Raw genomic sequence first — 21,083 nt, forward strand, 5'->3', positions numbered from 1 at the left:
TTTGTGTTTCGGATTTTAGAGTTCAGAACTGACAAAGCTGAATTTTACCCTTGCTTTTGTTAAAGAATGAGCCCTGGTGGTGCAGTGGTTAAAAGCTTGGCTGCTAAGCAGTTCGAATCCACCAGCTGCTCCTTGGAAACCCTATGGGGCAGTTCCACGCTGTCCTATAGGGTCACTATGAGTCAGAATCATCTCTACAGTAATGGGTTGTTTTTGATTTGTTAAAGAAAATTCCTCACTCTTGAGTGTTCTGGAGCAGGTTTACTGTAACAAATGACTGCTGTTGTTGTTAGGTGTCGAGTTGGTTCTGACTCGTAGCGACCTTGTGCAGAACAGAACAAAACACTGCCTGGTCCTGTGCCATGCCCACAATCATTGCTATGCTTGAGCCCACTGTTGCAGCCACTGTGTCAATCCATCTCATTGAAGGTCTTGTCTTTTTTGCTGACCTTGTATTTTAACAAGCGTGATGTCCTCCAGGGACTGATCCCTCCTGACAACAAGTCCAAAGTATGTAAGACGTAGTCTTGCCATCCTTGCCTCTAAGGAGCATTCTGGTTGTACTTCTTCCAAGACAGATGTGTTCGTTCTTTTGGCGGTCCATGGTATATTCAATATTCTCCGCCAACACCACAACTCAAAGGTATCAACTCTTCTTCGGTCTTCCTTATTCATTGTCCAGTTTTCAAAGGCATATGATGTGATTGAAAACACCATGGCTTGGGTCAGGTGGACCTTAATCTCAAGGTGTCGTCTTTGCTTTTCAACCCTTCAAAGAGGTCTTTTGCAGCAGATTTGCCCCATGCAATGCATCTTTTAATTTCTTGACTGCTGCTTCCATGGGTGTTGACTGCAGAACCAAGTAAAATGAAATCCTTGACAACTTCAATCTTTTCTCCATTTGTCATGAAGTTGCTTATTGGTCCAGTTGTGAGGATTTTTGGTTTCTTTATGTTGAGGTGTAATCCACACGGAAGGCTGTGGTCTTTGATCTTCATCACTAAGTGCCTCAAGTCCTCTTTACTTTCAGCAAGAAAAGTCGTGTTATCTACATAACGGAGGTTATTAATGACTCTTCCTCCAATCCTGATGCCCTGATTTTCTTCATATAGTCCAGCTTCTTGAATTATTTGTTCAGCATACAGATTGAAGAAGTATGGTGAAAGGATACAATCCTGACACATATCTTTCCTGACTTTAAACCATGCAGTATCCCCTTGTTCTGTCCAAACAACGGCCTCTTGATCCATGTACAGGTTCCTCATGAGCACAATTAAGTGTTCTGGAATCCCCATTATTCGTCGTGTTATCCATAGTCTGTTATGATCCACACGGTCAAATGCCTTTGCAGAGTCAATAAAACGCAAGTAAATATCTTTCTGGTATTCTCTGTTTTCAGCCAGGATCCATCCGACATCAGCAATGATATCCCTCATTCCACATCCTCTTCTGAATCCAGCTTGAATTTCTGGCAGTTCCCTGTTGATATACTGCTGCAGCCACTTTTCAATGATCTTCAGCAAAATTTTACTTGCATGTGATATTAATGATATTGTTCGATAATTTCTGCATTTGGTTGGATCATCTTTCTTGGAAATAGGCATAAATATGGATCTCTTCCAGTCAGTTGGCCAGGTAGCTGTCTTCCAAATTTCTTGCCATAGACGAGTGAGCACTTCCAGCGCTGCATCTGTTTGCTGAAACATCTCAACTGATACTCCGTCAGTTCCTGGAGCCTTGTTTTTCGCCAATGCCTTCAGTGCAGCTTGGACTTCTTCTGTCAGTACCATTGGTTCCTGATCATATGCTACCTCTTGAAATGGTTGAACGTCCACCAATTCTTTTTGGTATAATGACTCTGTGTATTCCTTCCATCTTCTTTTGATGCTTCCTGTGTCATTTAATATTTTCCCCATAGAATCCTTCACTGTTGCAATTTGAGGGTTGAATTTTTCTTCAGTTCTTTCAGCTTGGTTTTGTATTTCCAGCTCTTTGCACATGTCATTATAATACTTTACTCTGTCTTCTCTAGTCTCCCTTCGAAATCTTCTGTTCAGTTCTTTTCTTCTTTTTGCTTTAGCTACTCGACGTTCAACAGCAAGTTTCAGAGTCTCTTCTGACGTCCATTTTGGTCTTTTCTTTCTTTCCTGTCTTTTTAATGACCTCTTGCTTTCTTCATGTATGATGATCTACTTAATGATCTACTCTGTTTAAATAACTTTAGAACAGGTGTTTCCCTTCCTTATCTCCTCAACCTTCCTTACTCAGTCCAAGCCTTGTCTCCCTCTCCCCACACCCCTCAGCACCCACCTCTAGTCTCCACCCGCCCTCAGGATTCACGTGGCCTAAGAAAGGAAACATTCTGAACAGAAAAGCACTGATCACAACCTTAGTGGATCACTGGTCCATCCCGGTGTCAATCCCCTTAACTTTCCTTTAAAACCTCCTCCATCTCTGCTTTGGTACAGCTGGACCTCGGACTTAGTTCTGCTAGCCCCCTCCCCCATTACACTGCTCCTTCCCCTTTTCCCTTCCCTTCCCTTCCCACTTCTTTTTGAATAAAAGTCCTCCTTGCCTGTTTTAACATTATCTGGTAAAATTTTCTTCTTTGATGGAACCACCGTGTGTCTCGGAAAATGTAATCCCCGTCTAGCCAAGATAATTCCAATTCCTGGGATTTATTGTCACTTGTGTGCAATGAGTTTATGCCCCCATCAGGTGCCATCATTACTCCCACTTTACACGTAAGGACAGTAGGTGCTGAGATGTGAAACAGCTCTCCCAAGGTGAGTGAGGGGCAGAGCTGGATCCAGAGCCCACAGAAGGCCTGGGCTAGCTGGGAAAGACCAGAGTGCAGAGGACATGACAGACAGCAGCTTCTGTGCCAGCAGCGTCCACAGACACAGTTTCTAAAAAGTCTAAACTAGATGCCAACATATACAAGTTTTCTGGCTTCTCTTGAAAAACCAGAGGATCTGGCCACGCAGACCAGCAATCCCACACGGCAACTGAGGCAGATGGTTTGTAAAAAAGGGCTGCAATGATTCCCCTCCCTGTATCCACATCCTTTTGAATGTGACTTTGGAGGTCCTTCCACCAAAAGGTGAAGTCAATTTCTTCACCCCTTGAGTCTGAGCTGGAGTCCTGGTGACGCAGTGGTTAAGAGCTCAGCTGCTAATCAGAACATCAGCAGTTCGAATCCACCAGCCACTCCTTGGAAACCCTATGGGGCAGTTCTACTCTGTCCTATAGACTGGCTATGAGTTGGAAGCAACTCAGCGGCAATGGGTTTTGGATCTGGGCTGGCTTTACGAGTTGATTTGAGTGACAGCATGCCAGTTCCCAGCTGAGGTCCCCAAAGGTCTTGGCATGCTTCCTCTCTCTCAACCCTTTGACCACCATTGGAACAAGCTATCCTGATGGAAAATGAGAGACCATGTGGCCAGAGCTGAGTCAGTTTATGTGTCCCAGATACATGAGAATCTAGCCAAGATCAGCAAAAGTGATCTGTAGTTGATCTCAGTCACATGAGGGAGCCTAGCCAGGACCAGAAGAATTATTTGGTTGAGCCCAGCTAAATTACTAACATGAAGAAATGTGAGCAAAATAAATGCTTGTTTTAAACCACTATGTTTTGGAGTGGTCTGTTATGCAGCAAAAGCTACTTGATATAGCAACAATCAGCTGAGGGTGGACTGCACGTGCACTCTTCACATAGGATCTGTGCTCTGTGGTTTGCCACAGTCTCCATCAGCCCCTATTGCCCCACATTTGGCACCATGCCTTCCTCATTTCTGTTACTTGTCTGATTCCTGTAGAAATGGGTATAGCGACCCTTGCAAAAGCCTACTATAGTAAGATCCATTAAGGGATGAACCAAAAGGAGAAATGAGTATTTTCTTTGGAGGCAGGACAGGGCACTGGGCTAGGACATGGGTACTCGAAAAAGAGGCTCAGGGGAAAGGAGGAGGATTGAGCGGTAAATAAAGGGTAAGGAAGAGGAAGAGGGGAATTAGTAGGAGGTGCCACGTGGTAGAATCTCATTTTCAAAGACCTAAGTCTACACTGTCTTTCTCTTGGGTGTAAAGGGAATGTACAAGTAAGACAAAAACCACAACCTCTGGTCTTCTTACATTACTATGATTTCTAGAAAATGATCATCTCTCTCCCTTTAGTGGGCTTGTTCTGGGGAAGATATAACTCCTTTTAGAACCAAAAAGCAGCAGAACAAGTCACAGAAGAGGAAACACGAATAACCCTTAAACATACAAAAAGATGCTCAACTTCAATCATAATAAGATAGATGCAAAATGAAACCATTTGGAGACACAATTTTGACCTATTCTAGTGACAAATATCCTAAAGTTTGATAGCTCACTCTGCTGGTGCGGCTATGGGGAAAGAGACACTGTCAAACGTTGCTGGTAGGGATGTAAATTGTTACAACCTTTACAGAGGGAAAGTTTTCAATGTTTATCAAAATAACCAATGCATATTTCCTTTGGCCTAGCAATTCCATTTCTGGAAGCTTACCTTACAGATAATACTTGTACCTGGGTGAAACGGCATATGTTCATAAATAATCACTGTAGCACTATATGTATTAACAAAAGAGTAGAAACAAACCAAATGTCCATTAATGGGGACTAGTTAAATAACCTGTGGAACAGTCACATGGTGGCATAGCATGCAGCTGTTAAAAGGATCATGTATGTATGTATAAGGAGGCCTGATGGCGCAGTGGTTAAGCGCTCTGCTGCTAACCAAAAGGTTGGCGGTTCTAAGTCACCAGCCGCTGTGCAAGAGAAAGATGTGGCAGTCTGCTTCCGTAAAGATTACAGCCTTGGAAACCGTATGGGGCAGTTCTACTCTGTCCTGTAGAGTTGCTATGAGTTTGAATCGACTTGATGGCAACAGGCTTGGTTTGGTATTTTTGGATATATGTATGTATTAAAATGGAAAGACCTCCAAGATATACTGTAAGTGAAGAAACAAAACAAAGAAAAAATCAACAACAACAAGATACAAACTTTCATTAAAAAGGCAAGAAAACAAGGAGTACATGTATTTGCTTGTATATACATAAACGAATCCTGCAAAGATACATAAGAAATTTAAAGTTGTTACCTTACATTTAGGGGTATGAACATAGTAATTGGGTGAATGAAGGAACGAGGTTGGGAAGATTTTTTTACGGTATAATTTTTTTATATTTTTAAGTTTTTAAACCATGTGACTATACTACCTATTCAAAATTTAAATTAAAAAAAATCTTTTTCCCCTACATCTGCCTCCCTGGATCTTCCATCCTCTGGTGCCAGCTCTGGGCTGTCTGATCCTTTTCCATGTGGTGGGATTTCAGCCATCTGGAGAGAAGGCTCCCCAGGTGATACACACCTGTTTCCCTCCACTGTTGCTTGCAACACATGGTTCCCACCACCTCGTTGCCCTTCCCGGTGATAATCATGAGTGCCGTTCACCAAATGTTTCTGCTTTCCCACCTCCTGAACATGTGAGAAGACAGCACTCCCTGGCTTCCTAATGGTTGGATGAAGCCATGTGATTAGTCCTGTCTAATGAAGTAGTGATGGATATCATTTCTGGGCTGAGTACGTAATTACAAGTATAAGACCCTCCAGAGCTCTTTTCCATTTCCACAGTGACTGGCAATATTCCAGACAGTGGCTGATGTCAGGTTGAGCCCTGGAGTAAAGATGATGGAAAGCAGAGCCCCAAGTCAACCTGCAGTGAGCATGGAACATAAGGAAGATAGAAACCTTTGTTGTTTTAAGCTATTGAGAGTTTGGAGTTGTCTCTGCAGCATAACCTGATACAGCTACTAATACTGATATACTCCTAAAGCAAGGTGAGCAGCACTAAGTAGGGGTGAGACTTGAGGTCAATGGTCGTCATTTTACTCACACCACTGCCTCAATGATGCCCTGGATCTCCCGCTGCAGTTCTGGCTCCTTCCGGTACGTCTCCACCAGCTGCAAGGCCTGGTCATAGCTGGTACAGTAGACCTTATAGACTCGCTCCAACTCCTCTTGGAATTCCAGGAATAAGTTACCTGGCAGTGAAAAAATAAGTTACCAATCAAGGGTGAGGAGGGTCCCCATTTTCGCTGGGGCATACCCATCTGTCCCCCTGCTTAGAACAGGGAGGCAATAAGTGCAGCAGGTAAGCACTCCAGCGCTGGAGTCAGACTGCCTGGTTTAACCAGCTGTGTGACCTTGGGCAAGTTACCTTACCTTTCTGAGCCTCAGTTTTCTCATCTGAGTTCCAGAAAGTTGCTGTAAGGGCTAAGTGGCAGGAGATGTAAAGCTCAGGCTGGCACACTGTGAGTGCTTTACAAAGGACAGCTATGATTACAGTACTAATACTGATAATGCTCACAGTTGCACAGTGCTTCACAGTTTATAAAACACACTCACTACCACTAGCCCATCGTACCTTTACAATTACTGTGTGTGGCAAGTACTGCTCAGACCCCTCCCCCTGTTTATCAAGACACACTGTAGCATAGCACCGGTGGTTAAGTGTGGGGGCTTCGGAGCTGGAGAGAGCGAGGGCGAGGCCTCCGGTCCACCCTTTCTCAGTCATGTAACCTGGGGGCAAGTGTCTGACCTCTCTAATCCTCCATTTTCTCATCTACAGAATGAGAATCACAACAGCATTGTTTGTGAGGATTAAGTGAAATAATGCATGTAAAGTACCTGACACAAAATTCATTCATTCACCAAACATCTACCGAGAGTTTATTATTGACTATGTGCCGGGCACTGTTCTAAACCCTGTGAACAAAATCAAGCCCCTGCCTCATGGGGCTTATATTCTAGTGGAGAAGTCAGTAAATAAACAATAGATAGATAGATAAAGATAGATGGTTAAATGGATGGATGGATGGATTGGAACTGAGGTATCAGTATGAACTCATAGTTTTAAATATACATACAGATGGATAGATACAGAAAGAAATACAGATATGCATGTGCACATGTTAGCATACATGCATATATTTCCTAGCTCTGTCAGCTGACAGGGCCTAGGAGCAATGACACCCCAGTAGCAATGAGTACACCTAGCACCTAGAAGTTGGTTTCTAAATAAATACCATTCTCCAAAAATAGGGACAAGGGCTCCTAGAAGAAATGGCTGATTCAAAGGTCAGGGCAGAAAAAATACAAGATGAGCCTGGACCATCTGGCAGTGTTAGAAAGTAAAGAGGTGTTCAAAAATTGATGGGGGCATATTAAAAGGACACAAGAGCCAACTTGACAGTGCTCCCAATTGTAAACACAAGAAAATGAAGAAAGCATTAGATTATAATCCATAGAATAAAGTAAATACCCACGAGTCCATATTGATATAAATACATAATTGAATAAAGAAATGAATGGGGGACAAAGGGCAGCTCTTCCTTTTAGAAGAATTCCAATTAATTAATGTAGAAGGAATAAGAGAAATAGAAAATCACCATGAAAACACCAGTAATAGCTGTTGCAGGCAAGAACCATTGATGGATGCTAAAATCAGCGGGCGAAAGTTTGAGAAGAAACAGGACATTTGTATATCAAAGTTTCCCTCCACAAGACAGTTAGTAATTACAAAGAGAAAAATAATAAATCGACAGTGGAAAACCTAGCAGATATTATCTTAGCTATGTGTTCAAAGACAGCATTACCAAAAAGACAGAAACCGTTGCCATCCACTTGATTCTGACTCACAGTGATCCTATAAGACAGAGTAGAACTGCCTTATAGGGTTTCCAAGAAGCGGCTGGTGGATTCAAACGGCCAGCCTTTTGGTTAGCAGTCGAGCTCTCAACCATTGTGCCACCAGGGCTCCAAGCTAACATTACCATAAGTAAAAAGACACAGAGGCATCATGTGCCTCTGATACGATGTGCTGTGAAGGACACAACATTGATTCTCGCCAAAAAATGCATAACTTCAATTTAATAATGAAAGAAAATCAGAAAAACCCAAATGGAGGGATCTCCTACAAAAATAAATGGCCTGGACTCTTCAGAGTGTTATGGTCACGAAAGACACAGACTGAAGAACTGTCACAGACTGAAGAAGAGTAAGGTCACATGAAGCAACGATTAAGTCCTCGACTGTTAACCAAAAGGTTGGCAGTTCGAACCCACCCAGCAGCTCCTCAGGAGAAAGACCTGGCAATCTGCTCCCATAAAGATTATAGCCTAGGAAATCCTATGGGGCAGTTCTGCTCTGTCCTACAGGGTCATTATGAGTCAAAATCCACTCAACAGCATCTAACAACAACAAGGTCACAAGGTAACAAAATGAAATGTGGAATCCTGGGTTGGACCCTAGAACAGAAAAAGGACATTAATAGGAAAACTGGTAAAATTTGCATAAAGTCAGTAGAGCAGTTAATAGTATGGCACTGATGTTAATTTCCTGGTTTCAATCATTCCACCATGAGTATGTAAGACGTTAAAATTAGGGGAAGCTGGGTAAAGGGTATATGGGAACTTGTATTATTTTTGCAAATTTTCAGTAAGTCTAAAATTATCTCAAAATAAAAGTTTTAAAAAATCAATACTGTATTATTGAACTAGACTAAACTAAGGGAAAGCAAAAACGGAGGGAGTATTAGAAGGCTATCACAAATGTCGAGGCAAGAGCTTCTACCATCTAGGGAGGAAGGGGTGGGGTGAAAAGAAATGTATTAACCACAACAGGACAGGTGGGGAGCCATGGACCACAGGAAGTCCGGCTGACCCTACTGCCTGCTTAAGCCAGGGGCTGGACCTCTGACCTGAACCAGACACCCTTGGGATACATCAGATTGTACCTAGATGGTTCAGCTCTCAGAAAAGAAGACACCCACCGCAAGACTACCACCCCAAGACGAAACCCCTTCCCCAGTGCTGGTCCAGCCAGTCCTCAAAGATAACTCCAGGAGGAGGAGCCCCAGAACCAGGGAGAGCAGGACCAGGAAAGATCACCCAAAAACTGCAGCTAAGGAGAACCCACATGATAGGGAAGACATCAGCCAACTGCAGAGAAGACCCTCCTAGGAGATGGCAAGGGCGTGGCCATGAAATCTAGAGTGGTTCCCACATTCTCCGCAACATGAGTGCATCCTCAGGAATGTGACTGATGCCGAATAAACTATATCCTAACCAGTCTGGCCAGGGACAGGGATGTTTTCAGTAACTGAAGGGTGGAGAAAAGCAAACTCCCAGAGAGCAGAGTTGCCCAAAGAGATAGGAATGCTTGGGGCACCAAAATAAAGGCTCTAGTCCTTCTAGTTGGAGCCCTGGTGGCACAGTGGTTAAAGGGCTTGCCTGCAACCAAAAGGTTAGTGGTTCGAACCCACCAGCCGCTCCAAGGGAGAAAGATGTGGTAATCTGCTTCCATAAAGATTTACAGCCTTGGAAACTCTATAGGGCAGTTCTACTCTGTTCTATATGGTTGCTATGAGTCCGAATCGACTCAACTATGAGTTGGAATTGACTCAACGGTAGTGGGTTTGGTTTTTTGGTTAGTCCTTCTAGAGTCACAGATTAGTAAAGAAGGTACTGCCAACATCAAAAGGACACTCTACCTCTAGCTGGAATTAGTCAGAAAGGAGAGAAAGAGAAGCAAAATGGTTAAGAGCTAGGGCTCTAGGGCTCAAAGCACTCGATTCAAACCCTAGCTCTACCTGGTCAAGCTGTGTGACCTTGAGAAAGTTACTTAACGGATTGGAGCCTCAGGGTTTTTTTGTCTTATTTTGTTTTTTTTTAGTAAATAGGGATAATCATAATAGGTAACAAGTAATGATGTGAGAATGAAAAGGGCTACTCCATGTTAGGTACTTGGTGCCACCATGATTAGCACAGAAGATGGGTACTAATGTCATGCTCATTTTAAAGAGGTAGAAACCGAGGCTCGGAGATGTGAAGTACCTTGTGGGTGGTGGAGCCTTGTCCGTTGTACTCCAAAGCCCCTGCTCTAAACCACTAGACTCTACTGCCCACATACAGCAGTCACCAGCCACATGTGACTACCGAGCACTTGAAATAAGGCACGTCTAAACTGAGAGGTGCTTAAGTGAAAAAGACACATCGGATTTCAAAGACGAAGTACAAAAAAAAAGTAAAATATCTCATAATTAATCATTTTTATACTGATTACACGTTGAAATATTATTTGGAATATATTGGGTTAAATAAAATATATCATTAAAACTTCACCTCCTTCTTTAATTATTTTTAGTGTAGCTACTTGAAAACTTTACATTTGTGGCTCACATAATATTTTTTTCTACGACTTCTTTTTTTTTAATTGTGCTTTAGGTGAAAGTTTACAGAGCAAATTAGTTTCTTACTAAACAATAATACACATATTGTTTTGTGACACTGGTTGCCAACCCTGCGACGTGTCAACACTCTCCCCTTCTTGACCTTGGGCTCCCCATTTCCACTCATCCAGCTTTTCTGTCCCCTCCTGCCTTCTCGTCTTTGCCCCTGGGCTGGTGTGCCTATTTAGTCTCACATACATGGTTGAGCTATGTGTACTATTGTTTGTTTTATGGGCTTGTCCATTCTTTGGCTGAAGGGTAAACCTCAGGAGTGACTTCATTACCGAGTTAAAAAGTTGTCTGGGGGCCATACTCTCATGGTTTCTCCAGTCTCTGTCAGACCAGTAAGTTTGGTCTTTTTTTGTGAGTTAGAATTTTGTTCTACATTTTTCTCCAGCTCTGTCTGGTATCCTCTATTGTGATCCCTGTCAGAACAGTCAGTGGTGGTAGCCGGGCACCATCTAGTTGTGCTGGACTCAGTCTGGTGGAGGCTATGGTAGTTGTGTTCCATTAGTCCTTTGGACTAATCTTTCCCTTGTGTCCTCGGTTTTCCTCATTCTCCCTTGATCCAGACGGGGTGGGACCAGTAGACGTATCTAAGATGGGCACTCAGAAGCTTTTAAGACGCCAGATGCTACTCACCAAAGTAGGATGTAGAACATTTTCCTTATAAACTATGTTATGCCAATTGAGCTAGATGTCCTCCAAGACATGGTCCCCAGCCCTCAGCCCAGTCACATGATATTTCTACTGGACAGTTCTGCACTCGGCCATGGTGCCTTCTGGTGATGTGAGCCTGTGCAGGAACTCCTATGTACATCCAAGTTGTGTTTTGAATCGTTCATAAGGAAAGGGAACTCAACTTGTTTAGGAGAAAACGGTCTGTAAAAGATAGTCTTGCCAGAGGTCCAAAATTGTTTTATTTATTTCTGACCATTTTATTGTGCTTTGCGTGAAAGTTCACAGAGCAAATTAGTTTCCCATTCAACAATTTATATACAAATTGTTCCATGACATCAAAATTATTTCAGAATGCTGTAGCCACCAGGTTAGGAAAAGGGTCTTCATTTTCTAGCAAGGCCTGGGGGGCCGGGAGCGTACAAGGAGAATGGAGAGAGAGCTGGCAGGAGCCAGAGCAGCCCCAACTTGGCACATAGTTGCCCCAACGAGAAGAAAAGCCATGTGGGTTCTTGTGCCTCCTTTCTGGCTAACCACAAGGGGCAGAGAATGAGGAGGCCATTTTCTGTAGACTCTCTAAAGGCTAGGGAATAACAGGGTTGCCAGGTTTCGGGGAAAGAAATACAGGACTCCCAGTTAAGTTTGAATTTCAGATAAATGATGGATCATTTTTAGTATAAGTATGCCCCCAATGTTGCATATGATATACTAACACTAAAAAATGATTCGTTGTTTATCTGAAATTCAAATTTAATTAGACCTCTTCTATCCTTTCTGGCAACCCTACCAGGGAAGCGGTGAAGGCGGCAACCGCAGATGTCATCAGGTGTGCTCGGGGGACAGCGGCATCTTTACTCTTTGCAGGTCAAGCAGGAAGGCAGAGAGACAAGCAAGGACTCTCAACAAGGAGCCACGTCAAACATTGAACCCATAGCAAATGAAAAGCCTGACTTCTGTTAAATGAAATAAAAGTAGAGTCATGTGGTTGATAAAATGGCAGCAGCAGCTGTGTTGACAACACGTCTTAGACTTGCCTTTACAGAAATTTAAGCCTAGCTTTCCTGTAAATCAGGCCACCTTCGTTGACCAAAGAGATTCTGACCTTGCTTCCACCCTCGTTGACCAATGAAATCCTGATAGCCTTTCAATCGTAAATTGTATAAGTCAATCAGAAATAAGCTTCTTTTGCTTCTGAGTTTTGTTGCTATAAGCCAATCTCTGCTGATAATCAGTGGAGTACTTCTCCACATGTGGTTTGATGCCACCCGATTCTCGAATCTTCTGCCTTAATAAACCTCATCTAATAGATTAATTTTATTATTGACTCAGTTTCTTTTGACACTTCAAGGTCCTCTGACCCTTAGAATGCCTTTAGCCTGAGGTCATTTGAATTTCCACTCAAATAAGTGGTAATTATTAACACAAATAAGAATAAAATAATTAAAGGGTGAGAACATCTACTCAGACACATTTTTAAAATCTTGTTCTTTAATTTTGTATTCATCTATCATTTAGAGGGGAAAGTATCTCATTCGTGTTGCCATTTTAGTAAAGAACTATGTTTTCAAAGGAAAAATAACACATAATACACGGGCTTTAATCTCACTACTCTACTATGTAGAAGCAATTCAGTGTGACAGTTCAGAGCACTGGCCGACTGTCTGGGTTCAAACTCTGGCTCTGCCACTAGAGGCGTGACCTTGAGCAGGTTACTTCCTCTCTCTGAGCCTCAGTCTGCTCAACTGTGAAATGAGAGAACAGTATCTACCTTTAGGGTTGCTGTGAGGATTAAACATATACATGTAGATCAGACCAGTGTCTGGCATTTAGTGAACACTCAGAAAGTGGGTATTTTGTTTGTATATTTGGTTTTTTTTAATACCCATAACGTTTATGTCTAGGTAAGGATGGAAGATTAGTTGTGTAAAGGCCAGAGGGACTTCACTGGCCATTGCACTGGACACCCTAACACCCTTCTCCTCTCTGCCATTGTATTGGGCTAAATAAAATAAACCACTAATTAGAACTTAACATTAGAACACCAGTAATAGTTGCTTAGGGCAAGAACCTGACACCCCCTCACCCTCATCTCCTGACTCCACTGGAAAACCCTTGACCCTGGACATTTTGTCAAGCACCCCCAGGCAGTGGATGGGAAGTGACTGAAAGAGACAGGTGTGAGGTTTACACCCAATCCCTTCTTATGCTCCACCCACCCTCTGTTGATCCTAACCATTCCAGGATAAGGGGACCACCTGTATCTCTCACCCGGATCACCGTAAAGCCCCCAATGGGTCTCTCTGCTTCCACTCTCTCCACTCCCTCACAATCCATTCCCCATGATATCCAAAGAGATCTTGAAAAACATAAGTCAGACCATGTCACTCCCTTGCTCAAAACTATCCAATACTTCTTATCACACTTAGAATAAAATCCAAACTCCTTACCATGGCTTATAAGTCTGCATGGTCTGGTCTGTCTCTTCTATCTTATCCTCTATTACTCCCCTGAATCCACACCAAACAGCTTTCTTTCAGATCTTCTATACTCATCCCTGCCTCAGGGCCTTTGCATAGCTATTCTCTCTCCTCTTCCTCCAGATTTTCTCATGGCTGACTTTTCCCTGACATTTAGGTCTCAGCTCCAATGTCTTCTCCTTAAGAAGTTACTACAACTGTTTCATTTTCTTCAAATTATAAATTACTGCCTAAAATTCTCATGTATCTGTTTATTTTCTATCTCTCTTACTAACTTGTCACCCCAGCACACAGCACAGTGACTGGCAGACTCTGGAATGAATGAATGAATGTAAGAGAGACTCAGACTAAAGACTCAGCTGTGCATGACCATGGGGATGTCTTTCTGGGCCTCAGTCTCTTCATCTATAAAGTGATAAGGTTGGACTAGATATTATTTGCAAGCCCTGCTGGTTCTGACACACTGTGTTTCAAGAATTCCAAAAACAGACTCCCAATGAGCTGCATTTCTCCAGAATTCTGGAGACAGTTCAGCAATGACCACATGCTGAGGACAATCCTTGGGAATCTGAGGCTGACCACTCCCTAGGTCTTTTGCTTACCAATTAGGTGCACTTGTTCCTCTTCTGTGGAGGCCGTCTCCTGCAGGCCATGAAGAAATCTGCTGTTCACCTGGATGATATCATCGATGTTTGAGAACAGGACATCCAGGTCTCCCTGTGGCAGCTGGAAGGAACAAAGAAACCATGGGAGGTCGTTGGGAGTTCCGTGGAGTGATTGGATCTGCAGACACTGCAGAACAGTCCAGACCACTCACACCATCAGGGTCCCATCATGCTTGGAAAGACTTACCGTCCCAATGTAATGTTTGCAACAGATTTTTTAAATTTTACTCATTAGACATTGTCATTACTCTGTAAGAAGAGAGGAAGAGATTGACTACTCAGCATGGAAGGAAAACTGGACTGGGGTTTTATCCTAGGTCTGCTGCCAACAAGCATTTTTCTTTTCTCAGTATCCCCATCTGTCCAATAGCGGCAAGAAGTTGGACTTCTTTCCAGCTCTGAACACTTGGCACCTACCACCATTATGAAGAGATGCATTCTAGGCTCCAGCCCTACTCACTAGGCTATACAACTGTTAAAAAGTTTGCAGGACGTCTATATGCAAGGGCTTGGAAGGATGTCTTGGATGCATGGTCAAGTGCAAAAAGCTAACCACAGAGCAATGTCTAGAGCATGTTCTCATTTTTGTTAAAATAAATGACAACATATATTTAACATCTAGGGAGAGAAATCTTAATCTCTTGAGAGTGAAATAAGAGAAGATTTTTCACCTTGCATGCTATCCACTTTATTATCTCCTTAATTCAAGAAATATTCACTGAAAGTCTGTTATGTATGAGTCAGGGAGATACTGAACTAACAATAGTCCTTGCCTTTGTGGAGCTTATATGCTAGAGGATGCTTGAAATTTTATAGAGAGAGCCTGTATTATTTCTGAAATCAAGAAAAAAATTGTATATATATAAAATAAATAGAAAAAGAGAACCCCATCATAGTGACAACTTCTCTGTCACCATCCCCTAATTGAGACAATTAAAACTGTGGGTCAGTTTAAGCAATCTTTTCTAAACTTGATAAAGGGCTTTTATCCATTATCTCACTTAATTCTCTGAGGTGATTATTCCTGTCCCCATTTAGCAGATGAATAAACTAACGCTCAGGCAATCAAAGGTGTTGTTGAAGGTTGCATGGCCAAAACATGGAATTACAGGTAGTCCCGGACTTTCGACACATTCGAGGAAGACAAACCGCACTTAACGACTGTCGCTTTGGTTTTTTTTTTCGTATCTTATCATTAGTAATATGTACTACATACAACACAACGTTGCAGTGTGTAATTTGCTGATTATCATTCTGGGATGTTCACTCACTGACAAATAAAGATCAGATTTATAAAGATACTGATAATAAAAGGTAATAATAATAATAAAAAAAAAAGGTATTGGACTTACGTCGGAACCGACTTACAATGGAGTAGTCTGGAACTGAAGCCCATCTTAAGTCAGGGACTACCTGTACTGAGGCTTGATCCAGCTCTGTCAGACTTCACACCCACCAGGGCTTCCCCTCCATCAAGCTTACTCCTGGAAAGGCTGTGAAGTCTCAGATGCCAGGACCAAGTCGGCCCCTGTAAAGACCTCTGTCTGTGGCCCCACCCCAGTACCTGCTGCAGGCGGCCCCTGATGTCACAGGTGCAGAGTTGGAGCATGTGCAAGTAGGAGACCTCGGTATCCACGAGCTCCCGGACAGCCAGCCTCTGACGGAGCAGCAATTTGTCCTTAGAGACCCGAACTTCCCCATCCAAACTCTCTGTCCTGGAAGACGACTCATCAGCTCCTCCATCAGCCATGTCAGCAGGTTCTAGGAGAGCCAAAAACATCCCAACTCACTTTCGGGAGCTCTGTTAGGACACGCTGTCTCTAATCAAAGACAATGACTCATCAAAGGCCCTAAAAACATCCTTAGCTGCGTATAGAGTCAGGATGAACCGTTGATGAGGGTTTGCAGGCAGTTGAAAAATATTAAAAGGTAGAAAACAGCTCAGATAATTGTTGATATTTCAAATTCATTTCCCAGAATTCAGGCAATGATCTTGCCTGGCTTTTCTGTTATTTTTCCCCATCTCTTGGCCCAGATTTCTTCATCTGTCTCTCCCAGTGATTCCCTCCTCTCCACTCCCACGGTCACTGCCCTCATTCAGGCTGTACTACCCATCACCTGGGCTATTTCAACAGCCTCCCAGGCCATCTTTCCAAATCCAAATCCCTCTCCCTCCTGCCACCCTCCGCTCCCATTTGTCCTGGACATTCCTCCAGCTTAAATTTCCTGAAACAAGGCTTATGAGCATGTTACTCCCTGCTGTGTGACATTTAAGAGCTCCCTGCTCCAACCTCATTTTCCCCTACACAGACACTGTACTCCAGTGAGAGTGAGGAGCTTTTCTCCATACCTGCATCCTCATTTCCTGCCTCCCTCCTTTTGTACCTGCTGCGCCCCCTCCCGTGTCCCTATCCTTCAATATTCAGCTTCTCTAAGGTCTTTCTCCTGATCCTCCCAGACAGATGTACTTTTCTTCTCTGAAACTCCCACAACCCCTTCATCTCTAAATGTAAAAAGTATAAAGGGCAGTGTTGTGGATAAGATGACCTGAAAAACCTTCCTACTACAAAACACCTAGAAATGCTAGATCAGCTATAAATAAACTTTCTTTTAACTGCATGGCAGAGCTTGCAAGAGAGTAAAGGAAATCACCAGGATCTAAAAATAAAAAGGGAACTGAAAGCCAGAGCAAGGCAGCTGAGCCGACCCGGCAGTGGCCCAAAGTGGAGAGTATGGGCAGAGACGAGGGCATTGCCAAGTTGTCCAAAACTGAGAAATTAACACAAAAAGGAGTCCTGAACTAATGCACGCTGGGTGTCCACAGAACAAATAAAATGTCTCCAGAGGGACACCTCCTTAATCTAGGTCAAACAATATTCCAACAGATAACCTTCTCCTGAAGATAAGTTTAAAACCCAAAATTACAAAATACATGAGAAGAATTTCACTGTAAGTGAATATTATGGATTGAATTGTGCCCCCTAAAATATATGTTGAAATCCTACTCCCTATACCTGTGGATGTTATCTAATCTAATGTAATGTAATCACCTCTCATAATGCAATCTATTGGAATGTAATCAATCAGTGGAGGTTATACCAGTGTTGGGTGGATCCTAAACCTAATCACTTATGAGTTATATAAAGAGCAGCAAAGACTCAGAGAAGCAAGCACACATGGGGGGAAGACAGATGCCATGTGAGGATAGCCAAGGACCAAGGAATATCTGGGGCTACTGACAAAGAACATGGTCAAAACCCTGATTTGGACTTTTAGCCTCCAGAACTGTCAGGAAATAAATTTCTGTTCTTTAAAGCCACACATTTGTGGTATTTCTGTTATAGCAGCACTAGGTAACTAAGACAGTGAGCATCAGTAGAAACAAACGGCAGGATCAGACCCTAAGAACATCAGATAATCAAACCATGCTGTTTCTTTCAATTGATAGATTTTAAAATATTTTTTGAGATACTGTTTTAGGAATACAATTGATTTTTGAATATTGATCTCCAGTAAAATTGAGCAACTCTCACTTTTTCTTACATTTAGTGTTTAATTTATATCAAAACTATAAAAAACAAAAAAACAAACACACTGCCATCAAGTCGATTCCAACTCATAGCGACCCTATAGGACAGAGTAGAACTGCCCCATACGGTTTCCAAGGCTATAATCTTTACGGAAGCAGATTGCCACATCTTTCTCCAGTGGAGCGGCAGGGGTGTTTGAACCACTGACCCTTTGGTTAGCAGTCGAGTGTTTAACTACCGTGCTACCAGGGCTCCATCAAAGCTATACAACCTATAATTTAAAGTGATGGAGAGTTCTACATCTGTTATGAAAAAGAGACAGATAATTCTACAATGTTTATTATAAAAAACAGCCCGTCCTTTTTCCTTTCCTTCCTGCCACGGCCACTACCAGGTAATTCCTTCAATCATTTTTTAGTTGATTATTTTAGTATTTACCCTCATGTCTTTAAGCAGCATGGATGTGTCACTCACTACTTCTTGAGTTTTCAACTCAAGCTTTGTTCTTTGATTTTTCACTGTGAAGATGAGGATTTAGCTCTTTTTTATTACACCTCCACCACACGTGTATACCCTGTCCATTATCCTATCCTCGTGATATAGCTATATACAATATTAATTAGATCATTTACATTATTATATCTGTGTAAATTTTATTTATAACTGAATCATGCAGTAAACTGATTACTTTCATCTTTTCTGCACAATTTTTTGTTATGAAAATTGTTATAACAATGATTTTGTGTTTGTTTGTTGGTTTCTTAGTTTTCAATGTATTATGTATATAATTATCCCTAATTAAATACCAGATTCTCTACCAAATGAATAAATGCTCTCTCTCAACATTCTAGTACCTTCTGAAGTGCTCTAGTCCAGATGTTTGCCCTCTGCCTGGAGCCAGCAGTCAATCATAGGATTCTCCTTCACCTCTTCCAGGGATTCTCTTGGACCCTCTCTCATGTTAGATCTCCAGTTTCCTGTATCCCACATCTTCCTCTTTCTTGACTTACTACTTTGTTTTGGTGGAGCACATTCTCCAATAGTTTCCTAAGAATGGGAACATATGAGGTAAACTTTAAGGTCTGCAATTTCTCCTCCACGTGGTTAGGTGTAGATTTCTTTTCTATTTATCCTGCTTGGGACTTCTTGGATCTAAGAATTCATATCTTTTATAAATTCTGGGCAAGTCTTAGTCTTATCTCTTCAAATATTGTCTCTATCTTACTCTCTTTATTATGGCCTCCTGGGGCTCATATTAGATACATGGATCTTCTTATTTCCATAACAACTTGGACGGCTCTTGAGAGAATTATGTTGAATAGGGGAAAAAAGCCATTCTCAGAAGGTTATATACTATACGATTCCATTTATATAACATTCTTGAAATAACAAAATTATATCGATGGAGAACAGATGAGTGGCTTCCAGGGGCTAGGGAATGGTATTGTTGGGGCAGGGGTAATTGTGGCTATAAGCACAAAGGAGATCTTTGTGGTAAAGGGATAGCTCTCTATCTCGAGTGAGGTGGTGGTTACAGAAACCTACACATGTGATACAATCATATACTTTAGACCAATGTCAGTTTCCTGGTTTTGATATAAGATGTAACCACTGGCGAACATGGACATCGACTAAGGGTAATAGGTACACAACTTGACTAAAGTAGCTGTACACCAGAAAAGAAAAGGGGGGTGTGAAATGGCAAATAAAGCATTTAATATAATTTTACAATTACAACAGCAGCCAAAAAAAAAAAAAAAAGGCTGCGCCTATTGATACTACTTAGGTATAACTAAACACTTAGTTTTCTTGGTTTGAAAGTTTAGGGTAATGGCGTCGGGGGTCTATAAGGTCAGTTGTTCTGCAGTTATTTTTATAGTTTCTGTTAGTTCGATGAGTAGCATCTGGGATCTTAAAAGCTTTTGAGTGGCCACCCAAAATACAACAGTTGATGAATTGATCTCTATTAGCCTGCAACAGCAGAGGAAGAAGGAGACTCAGGAATCACAGGAGATGGACTGCAGGTTTAATTGTCTCCATGAACTACTACCTCCTCTGCCATGAGACCAGAAGAAATGGATGGTTCCTGGTTACCATTACTAAATGTATTGATCAAGGACCCAACAGATGGATCCTGATCAAAAGGAGGAAAATCAGAGACAAGAACTTCAAATTCATAAGGAAACCAGACTTACTGAATCCATTGAGAATGGGGAGACCCTTGAATCTATTGCCCAGAAATACTCTTCAAACCCTGACCTGAAACTATCCCATGAAGCCATCGTTAAACTAAACCATACAGCTCAATTAATAAAGAATGGTTGCCTTGAACACCACATGCTTATAAAGATCTATATGAACTCAAACTAACAATAGTTAATCTAAAGCATAGCTGAGAACTTTAAGGGGCAGAGTCTAAATTAATGTGATGTAACAATATGAGTAGAGATACTTGGATCCAGCCCAAGGGATTGAGGAGGCTAGCGAATCCAAATCTGCAGATCAAGTGGCAGGTGACAGACTTCTGCAGGCTTATGTCCCAGGAACTGGGAGGTCAGGTGATGAGTGTAAGGTAGAGAGAACTAGCTTTGCCAGAACATCCATTTATATGCTGGAAGTAGGTCATGTCCCCAAAGACACTCCCCTTTCAACTGACTGGCTGATCACATCAGATCACATCATGGAAAGTGATTGTATTACATTACGGAAGAGTAACCAGCCCAGTATCTGCCAAACTACTGAGAATCAAAGCATAGCCAAGCTGACATATAACATTAACCATAACAGGGGGTGGGGAGAGGCAGTGATTGGACAGTCATATGAACTAAAAACTGTCAAAATCACCAACTTTAAAGAGTGTTGATCAGTGGCAACCTCTCGACTCTACCCTGTTTTATTAATGATGTCTATTGGCTCAGTGGTTAAGAGCTACAGCTGCTAACCAAAAGGTCTGCAGTTCAAATCCACCAGCTGCTCCTTGGAAACTCTATAAGGCAGCTTCACTCTGTCCTATAGGGTCGCTATGAGTCGGAATCAACTCAAGAGCAGTGGGTTATTAATTCTTTTGGAGCCCTGGTGGCGCAGTGGTTAAGAGCTCAGCTACTAATTCTTTTGGTGCTTTCCATCTCTAAGGCAACCAAGTGTAACCCACCACCACCCTTCTACTGGACTAGTGCAACAACCTACTTGCTAACTGAGTGCACAGCAACCAAACTGGACTGGTCTTTTTTAAAAAAAACTTTATTTATTGAGGTAAAATTTACACAACATAAAATTAACCATTTTAAAGTGTATAATTCAGTGGCATTTGGTACATTCATAATGTTGTACAACCATCACGTCTATCTAGTTCCAGGACATTTTCATCACCCCAAAAAGAAATCCTTTACCTATGAAGCAACAGGTGTGCTTTTCGT

At 42.1% G+C, this 21,083-nt stretch overlaps 1 protein-coding gene across 1 annotated transcript in view; it reads right to left on the minus strand.

The window, feature by feature from the left end:
* Window positions 1-15,917, minus strand: part of ARHGEF37 (Rho guanine nucleotide exchange factor 37) — a 39,782-nt gene extending 23,865 nt beyond the window's left edge. Inside the window, exons 1-3 of the mRNA XM_004384907.2 lie at window positions 15,702-15,917; window positions 14,075-14,198; window positions 5,923-6,070 (exon numbers count right to left, since the gene is read on the minus strand). Of these exons, the coding sequence (XP_004384964.2) occupies window positions 5,923-6,070; window positions 14,075-14,198; window positions 15,702-15,917 (488 nt within the window). The remainder of the gene's footprint in view (window positions 1-5,922; window positions 6,071-14,074; window positions 14,199-15,701) is intronic.
* Window positions 15,918-21,083: the final 5,166 nt, after the last annotated feature.

This window comes from Trichechus manatus, unplaced genomic scaffold, assembly GCF_000243295.1.
Source record: "Trichechus manatus latirostris isolate Lorelei unplaced genomic scaffold, TriManLat1.0 scaffold00130, whole genome shotgun sequence".
In the NCBI taxonomy this organism is placed as follows: Eukaryota; Metazoa; Chordata; class Mammalia; order Sirenia; family Trichechidae; genus Trichechus; species Trichechus manatus.